We start from the raw sequence: 9,374 nt of genomic DNA, 5'->3' as shown, positions 1-9,374 counted from the left end.
GAGGCTTTTCTTTCGAGGAACCCGTATGGGTTTCCTTTGTAGCAATTGCTACGAACGGGTGGATGTCTCATTTTCCCTTTATTCATTACTTCTCTCCACCTTGCGGGTTTCCGCAGAACTACTACGTCAAACTCTTGCCTTTGCTTCGTGTTGTCGACAAATTCGACTTCGCTCTGCCATCTGCTAGCCGCCTGGTTAGCTCAGATGGTAGAGCGGCTGCCCCGGAAAGGCGGTGGTCCCGGGTTCGAGTCCCGGACCAGGACGAATTTTTCTTCAACTATGAGGCTTTTCTTTCGAGGAACCCGTATGGGTTTCCTTTGTAGCAATTGCTACGAACGGGTGGATGTCTCATTTTCCCTTTATTCATTACTTCTCTCCACCTTGCGGGTTTCCGCAGAACTACTACGTCAAACTCTTGCCTTTGCTTCGTGTTGTCGACAAATTCGACTTCGCTCTGCCATCTGCTAGCCGCCTGGTTAGCTCAGATGGTAGAGCGGCTGCCCCGGAAAGGCGGTGGTCCCGGGTTCGAGTCCCGGACCAGGACGAATTTTTCTTCAACTATGAGGCTTTTCTTTCGAGGAACCCGTATGGGTTTCCTTTGTAGCAATTGCTACGAACGGGTGGATGTCTCATTTTCCCTTTATTCATTACTTCTCTCCACCTTGCGGGTTTCCGCAGAACTACTACGTCAAACTCTTGCCTTTGCTTCGTGTTGTCGACAAATTCGACTTCGCTCTGCCATCTGCTAGCCGCCTGGTTAGCTCAGATGGTAGAGCGGCTGCCCCGGAAAGGCGGTGGTCCCGGGTTCGAGTCCCGGACCAGGACGAATTTTTCTTCAACTATGAGGCTTTTCTTTCGAGGAACCCGTATGGGTTTCCTTTGTAGCAATTGCTACGAACGGGTGGAAGACTCATTTTCCCTTTATTCATTACTTCTCTCCACCTTGCGGGTTTCCGCAGAACTACTACGTCAAACTCTTGCCTTTGCTTCGTGTTGTCGACAAATTCGACTTCGCTCTGCCATCTGCTAGCCGCCTGGTTAGCTCAGATGGTAGAGCGGCTGCCCCGGAAAGGCGGTGGTCCCGGGTTCGAGTCCCGGACCAGGACGAATTTTTCTTCAACTATGAGGCTTTTCTTTCGAGGAACCCGTATGGGTTTCCTTTGTAGCAATTGCTACGAACGGGTGGATGTCTCATTTTCCCTTTATTCATTACTTCTCTCCACCTTGCGGGTTTCCGCAGAACTACTACGTCAAACTCTTGCCTTTGCTTCGTGTTGTCGACAAATTCGACTTCGCTCTGCCATCTGCTAGCCGCCTGGTTAGCTCAGATGGTAGAGCGGCTGCCCCGGAAAGGCGGTGGTCCCGGGTTCGAGTCCCGGACCAGGACGAATTTTTCTTCAACTATGAGGCTTTTCTTTCGAGGAACCCGTATGGGTTTCCTTTGTAGCAATTGCTACGAACGGGTGGATGTCTCATTTTCCCTTTATTCATTACTTCTCTCCACCTTGCGGCTTTCCGCAGAACTACTACGTCAAACTTTTGCGTAAGTTGTTCAAATTTATTTCACGAAGAAAAACTTGCAAAACCTTGACAATAGCGTATGGGGCAACGACTTCTGCGAGGGCGACATCTTTCGCGCGTTGCTGGTTGTGTATGTGGTCACTAGGGTACAGAAACGACTTAACCAAATCCACAAATGACATTTATTTACGCGTTACAAAGCCTATACACGGTTAACTTATGACACAGCTAGCCGGGGACACCTACGGTCTAATCACGCATTCGTGCTCGCTCCCAATTTGTACAGTGGTCCCGTCGTGGTCAAAGGCGGTAAGTGCGAATACGACTCCTTCTGTCTTGCTGGCCGAGTCGTTCCACACCCTTTCCAGCCACCGCGTGTCGAACACGGGGGCGGCATAACCGAGCAACCGTGAAACTTCCGCAGCAAATCGCACCCTTCTTATGACGCCTCGTGAGCGTAACATTGAATTTGGTGGATTATAGTGCGGATTATAGTGGATTATGGTGGATTATGGTGGATTATAGTATAGGCTATAGTCCTCTCAGGCGCGTCCACTCCTCTTCGGATCGACGAACACAATTTCGAGATGGGCCTCCCTGAACGCCGAGCGAGAGGCTGAATTTGGCTCCCATTGCGCCGCACAAAGTGCGACAACGGTGTCATGTCTCTGCTCGCGCGAGACCCATGCCTGATCAAGCAGTGGCTGCTTTCCTCCACAAAACCATGCCAAAGCAAAGTGCGTCGGTGTAGTACGGTTAAAACGACATGTGCTATAACAGTATTACGCGTTTTTCATTACACGTGGACATAGCAAGCTAAACCCCCCGCCCCCCTTCCCCTGCGCTGATCGAACTGAAACACGTTTCACGTCAAAAGAATACGCCGCAGATGCGTTTGTGAGCGACCGCACGCTCTTTCCACGCCGAAAACCGCACCAACTGGTCATCAATACAGTCCTTTCGCTTGAGATTTGAAGGGATTGCATTCAGCTGTTGGTGGGAGGAGAAACCTGCAGCAGGTGCTTTCAGCTGTTGTATTATTCATTATTTGACTCTTCGGTGGTGACCGAGATATTGAGCCATTTGAATGCTGTTATACACACGGTGCAGCGAGTAGGTGAGTCTCACTACAGTTCAGTTCCGAATTTTCGTGCACTAATGCATCTGCTTCTGAACTCTTTTTGTAAAGTGTCAAAATATAGTAAAAGCGTACACAGGGAGTTTTTGGCCTCCTTAAAATGTTTTCTATTGCGAAAATTTAGACTCAAGAGCTCTGTATCACAATGTATAACCACGTTATCTGTGCAATGCTTTGTTCTCATTTCCAGTAAGGTTTTTTACCGGCGTTCCTCGTAAGCTCATATTAGACTGTACTGAAAACCTATTTTTGAGTCGGAGGCATCACCGCTTTTAGGGGTCACCTCTCTGAATACGTGACACAGCGCTATCAGCTGAATATTCTATTCCACCGATCCAAAAATTTGTGGGGAAGAAAAAAAAAATACATCGATTACAGGGCAAGGCGACACGAGAACCGCATGGTATAAAGTGGACTTCGAGCCAGGCTGCTTATCGTTCTGACAGACGTGCAATTTCCTGTCGAAATAACGGACACATTGCTCTCGTGAAGCTGTAAGCCATCTTAAGTTTTCTGAGAAACCAAGCTATAGAACCTTTACACGCTTCAAGTTCCACGGCTCTGCAAAGTTTCGGGAAAACAGTAGAAACGTGCGCTCAACGTGCGTTGGTTCAGTTTGACACAGAATGAATTCCTTTTCCACAGCGCCCCAAAAGTGTGCCCGAGTGTTGTAACGGCGCGGATTCTTTCACTTATTGACTAAGTCCATATACTCAAGCCGTACAGAGTGGTCTGGCCGCAGGCGCCGCCGTCTCCTCTAAAACAGCTTCTTTCGATGCACACGACAGTAAATAGTTTTATGGCATCTTTGGCTGGTCGTTTCGGAGCACTTTAGGCCGCTCTCGAGAGCAGCGTATGTCATCGACTGGTCCGAAAAAGAACGCGCCCCCTGCGTTCTTTTAGATCGCGCTCCTCCCGCATCGAGCGCTCTCAGGCGCTCCGGGCTAAAGCCACTCCGAGCTCTGTCGTTGGAGCAGTCATCGAAACGTAGGGTGTCTTCCGGCCCGGCACTCCAACACGACGTCGTAACTGTCGGTGAAGGTCCAACGCCACTTAGGCAGCCTAGGCCACCCTGCATGCTGTCGCCTGAACCAGTGTGAAACCCAACGCTCGTCCGCCGTTTGTCCCGGCAGCGCCGGAGGAGGAGGAGGAGGAAGTAAAGGTTATTGCTCTAGAAAGAGTAATTCAGCGGTCAGGCCGGATGTTTTCAACTTCTGTTGGTTGATGACGATCTCCGGCCTGCATGGTTGGCGCCCATATTCCAGGGCCGGAAGTTTTGGCAAGGCAAAAAACGGACATATTAGCTGTGGGTCACGTGGTTTCGGATGCGCCACTTCCTCCCCCGAGAAGGCGAGTCCCACATTCGGCTTGCCTGCTTGTCCGGGGTGCCGTAGTGCGACGAATGCCGAATCTGTCCATCTCTGACTCCCAAGATGGAGGCGACCAGTCAAAGATACCATCAGAATAAGAGACTCAAGCAGCACTCAAGCGGTGGGGGACGCAAATTCTGCTGTGGGCCCTTCGCGCTCTATTGTGCTCGCTTTGGGTTCTTTTGTGAGCGCGGTGGCAAGAGTACAAAAATGATCACCCCTTCCAGCCCGTGAAGATGGTGGAACAATGAAGCTGCGTTATAATTAGACCGAGCGTTACCCCATGCAAGTCAAACTTCGCAGGCAGTCTACATTGTAAATCTTTTGTTTCACCATTCTTTCACCTCTTTTTCGCTTTTGCGTGCTTCGCTGGAAAACCCCGAATATAAGGCACACCAGGTTGTACGAACTGAACTCTTCGCTACAATTCCGACCTCCGCCCGGGCTTCACCGACGTGAGGCAGCGCTTCTATACTGGCTGTGGTTGGGAGTGGCTTCCACGAAGGTGTACGCTACTTTGATTGGAATGACCGACAGTGCTGCATGCGACATCTGAGGCGTGGAAGAGAACATAGAACATTTAGTGCCATTGTCATCGATTTCAGTCGGAAAGACAAACATTATCTATCGCATTGCGACGACTGGACCATCGGCCGTTGTCTGTGCAGGTGCTACTTGAAGACCACCCCCATCGCTCGTCGGCCAGCAAAGCTATGAAGGCACATTTGTCTTTCTTGAGGGCGACTGGCTTATGTAAACCCTTTGACTCGCTCAGGTCTTCCGCGTGCGTGCGCGAGATCACCGCGGCTTTCCTCCCCCTCCTCTCCCTCCATCTATCTTATCTTTCTATTCCCTCTTTCCCGTCGCCGAGAGTAGGGTAGCCAACCAGGCGCATTTCTGGTTAACATCCCTGCCTTCTCTCTTTATTTCCTCCTCCTCCTTTGCGTGGTGAGCATGCTATAGGGCTCGGCCTCTCGGCGCTGCCGTTCAAACCCGGCATCTCTGGCGCGCCGCTCGGGGTCGGCCGTGTACGGCGACGAGCCCGTTCACGAGCCAACTCTCGCTGACGCTCGCTGTAGGCAGCTTCTTCCTCAGGAGTACGCACTACTCGTGGTCTTCCCATAGTTGTAGCTAGGATGGAATGTGCGGAACCACTAATACAAAGCTCCATATATTGGGAGCAAGGCCGCCACGACTGGTAATGCGGGCGTTGCAATCGTTTTCACGATTCGTTGGATTGCTTTGACGACTGATGTGGCTGCCGGCACTTCTTTGCGCTAGAAAGAAGTAGCGGCAGCCACGCGCTCCTAGTGTCGCGTTCCAATTGTTTCAATCGCTGGGCACTGTTCGTTGGCCGCAAAACCGCCAGCATAACATTTGTTTCTTTAGCGGCTGGGTGGAATAAATCGTCGATAAATTCGATACCGATCGGCCTCGATAGCCGAAAGTACGCCGCGTCACAACCGTATAAGATTCCCGTAGGTGGCATAATTCTCACAGGGTGAAAGGAGTCATTCCAACCCCTTTCCCCCTGTTCAGCTCTTCTCTTCCTCTCCCGCTAGCCCTGAAGAAGGTAAAATTGTTGCACTGAGCATATTTAGGTATCGTATGTGGTTTCACCGCGTAATTCCGTAAAGAGTAAAAATAGTCCTATAGGCACATGTGTAGAGGTACTGCGTATAAACCGATTCAATAAACGAGAGCTGTCATGTGTGAGTTATTCGATGAGACAGCATCAGCAGCCGCAACCGTAGCCACGGTCAGAAAATGTCCCGGAGCGTTAACAAAGAAAGTGTCCCTTTAAAAAGGCTGTTGTTCGATCTGGTATAACGCTCTGCAGATCTCTAAACGGTGCCAAGTAGCTGGCTATACCTGCAAGATGCTTCGCGTAACAGTGATAACCTCTCGGCATCTGCACAACTTGTCTGTTTCCATAAAAATCAAGGAACCCAATCAAAGAAGGTGACCTTACCATTTATTTTTTGTCTGAACCACCCCTGACGCACTGGGAACGTTCGGCACTGCAGACTATGGGCTGGAGCAAGCTGCTCCCAATTTTCGTTCACGCTGCCTGGATGCTCGTGGCACCGCCTCGCGCAGCAGGGACTCTGTGCCCCCCGAATTACTGCGACAACGTCACGTGCACGCCGATCAAGTCCAGCGAGTGCGACGGAAAGGTGGAGGTCAGAGCCAGCGACTGCGGCTGCTGCGAGCAGTGCGTCAAGCAGCTCAGTAAGTTGGGGGCGGTGGGGGGGGGGTGCTAAGATGTGGTTCCGCTATTTTCCAGTGTGGCGACGAGAAGGCGGAGGCAGGGAGGGTACGGGGGGGCGGGGCGGCAGGCCTAATTAGATAGAACAAGGGCAGAGCGTTCGCTATCAAGTCATGTTTTTCGTTCGAGTCTCGGGAGTAAATATGCCGTAATCGGGTGTCCCTTCGAATGTCATTCTTTACCCCTCTGACTATACGGCTGTTACGGGTTGTTTTTTTTATCGCTAACAAAATTTCTAAATATTACCCGTGGCGCGTAGCCCTATTCTACTTCTTGAGCGAGATCATTCTGAGAGGTAGACATTATTCGTCGAACAAATTATAATGAATACTTGACTAATTAACAACTCTTCGCTATTTCTCAAACGAATTAGGTTACGACAGATATAGCAGTTTACGAATTGTAGCCGGCGACTTCGAAAGTCGTATCCACTTAAAATGAATTCCAAGGATGAAAACAGTTTCTAAACATGCGTTCCGTGAGATTGCAATGAAATGCATTGGCGTTGCAGTAATTTTAGAGCTTCAATGAATGAAAACGCGTTTTGTTAAAAATGTAAGTGGAAGAGCATGCAGTGCATTTTTACCGCGAGTTTGGCTGCACTTACTTTAAGATGGATGCTAGGTTGAAAATTCGTTCCAAGTGGATGTGCCGTGGGAAATCACTGGCTTCAATTTGTGCATTGCAATATGTAGAGTGAATCAATGAACCAAAACTTGATTAGGGAAATATTGCTCATTATTCAGTTAGAGATTTTGATTTCCAGCGTAAGCAACTTCAGTATCTTCGGGTAATCCATCTCAATCATTAGATTAATGCGATATGCCACAGGCAATTAACGTTAAAATAAAGCGACTGGTTTGTTTTGGAGAATCGTACAATATACATAAACTGATGGATAGCCCTTCTTTGTGTTTGTTTTTAATTATGCTCTCCCATTGCAGAATAGAACTATGTACATATAGAATCCGAGATATACAGGGTGTGTAACGTAACTTGAACCATAGTATCTGCCAAGTGCGCAGGGGGGGGGGGGGCGTACCTGCCCCCTCCCCTGCACCCCCCCCCCCATAGACACGCCTATGGTTCAAGTTACGTGAAACACCCTCTATTTCACCCAAGATAGTTACCCACTGAAAGCACAAGAGTACAAATGTAGTATACTAATATAAACACCCTCTCTTTTTTAAGACAGTACACTATCACAATAAATTGCCGTATCAAGTTACCTCAGCAATGCCAAATTTATAGTGGAATTTATTGTCACGACATTTGTTCATTTCGCGCAAACATTGTTTACTTGAGATAGGTTAGCCTGAATTTACGCACTAAGTAACACCCTTAACGGGCCTCTCACCAGGCCACATAACAAATTGTGGTTAGATGCTGAAAGTTGTTACGAGCCTTCTAGTGAGCGTTCGACGTGTGAATAGCCTATGCATAAACGACTACTCGTACCTTGTCTCAAGCAATGAAACATACGCGAGTCTGCGTGCCTTCTGGTTTCAATGCTGTTTCATTTCTTACTTGACGTCGCGGATATTTGAACGCGTCAAAAATATGAAATTTCCAGTTCCCGTAGACCGCTTCTCTCAAGACGGAACTTTTCGCGAGACGAAGGAATTTCCGCGGTCCTTTCGATTTCGTCAAGGGAAGTGTATTTCTGTGCCTTCGCAGTACGGGGTTAACTTGGGCTCGGAACAAGGCAGCCCCCGGTCTTGCTTCTGTTCATTTCATTCTTATTTCTTTCTTCTTTCAGATGAAGGCGACGTGTGCTTTGATTTAACCGTGTACGGGCTCCGAAAGTGGGGTGAGTGCAAGAGGGGCTTGAAGTGCAACAGAGCGCTTTCCAAGTGCGAGAGATCCCGCAAACTGCCCTTCGAGGACGACGACGACGAAGACAAGCTAGAAGCCATACTTGGCTATTTGTAAAGCTCGTTTGCTGTCCGATAAGGCCGCCTCGACCGTGTGTAGTACTAACGCAGGTTCACGCATGCGCGAAACCAGCACACCTACCGTATACACCCGACACATACAGACGCGCAGGTTCGTACAGACGTGTTTACGACATGTAGAGATGCGTGCAAGATGCTCCAACGTTTTTGTCAACTGCAACAGCAGACCAGATTTAGCGTCTCGTGAGGCTGTCTCACTACTCGCGAGAATCAGTTGGCGGTAATAAGCGTACATCTGGCTGAAGGACGGAGGAGCCCTTTCTAACAACTTCAAAGAAATAAAAATAAAAGAGTACGGTCACGGTGTTTTGTTTAATAAACGCCGCTATATAAGCCAATATTATTTAGCCCTTATTCATTTCTACAGCGGGAGGGCGGAGCGGGGAGAGAAATGGTTCAATAAATTCTGACAGAAGAAATAAAAACGAAGAAACCAAATCAACATCTCAATGTTCGACTTCTCATTCTAATGTTTGTGCATGAAGAAACCATATTAAGGACTGCTGAAGGTCATTCACAACTTTTAAATAAAGCGTACTCCATTAATGTTCGAAAAGAAACAAAAAATCTTTGGAGGACGCTTAAGCTTCGCCTTTAAGGGTGGAATGCGACAGCGTTAAAAGAACCCTTACTGTTTTTTAGGCTTCCCGGCAACTGCAGCTTATGTAACCGTAACGTTTACAGAGAAACGCTGGCAGCGAACGCTATGCTCGTAGGCGAACTTTCTGGTAGAAACGTGGCCTATTGCGTGGGCCGATCTCCTGTTATTGTTTCGCACTTTAATATTAAGTCTGAGACTAGCGTAGTCATAGACACAAACTCTAATATCAGACTCGCATGCAGTGTACACACCAAACACTCGGAAATAGCGGAGGAAGTAGCGATGGCGCTGGCCCTCACAGAACAGGAATGCGAAGTCGTGCTAAGCGACTCGCAAGCGGCAGTAAATGATTACGTCAAAGGTAGAATTTCCAAGGAAGCCCTGTCCATTATGGCCAAAGCGGGCAGATCCAAAACCGCGAGCTCGAAGTTCATACGGTTCCCTGCGCACGACACCTCGGAAGGCGACGCGCTCCCGAACCTAAACGAGACGGCGCACCGGACGGCGCGAGACATGACCC

The 9,374-nt window shown here is 49.0% G+C and overlaps 1 protein-coding gene across 1 annotated transcript; it reads left to right on the top strand.

Moving 5' to 3' along the window:
- The first annotated feature begins 6,063 nt into the window (after positions 1-6,063).
- Positions 6,064-8,483, top strand: LOC142559625 (uncharacterized). The gene is made up of 2 exons (XM_075671201.1): positions 6,064-6,261; positions 8,058-8,483. The coding sequence occupies exons 1-2, from the start codon at positions 6,105-6,107 to the stop codon at positions 8,228-8,230; spliced, it is 330 nt and encodes a 109-aa protein (XP_075527316.1). The 5' UTR covers positions 6,064-6,104; the 3' UTR covers positions 8,231-8,483.
- Positions 8,484-9,374: the final 891 nt, after the last annotated feature.

Source organism: Dermacentor variabilis, chromosome 10 (genome assembly GCF_050947875.1).
Source record: "Dermacentor variabilis isolate Ectoservices chromosome 10, ASM5094787v1, whole genome shotgun sequence".
NCBI classification, from domain to species: Eukaryota; Metazoa; Arthropoda; class Arachnida; order Ixodida; family Ixodidae; genus Dermacentor; species Dermacentor variabilis.
Note: the sequence above shows the minus strand (reverse complement) of the source record. Positions and strands in the feature narration are given on the sequence as shown.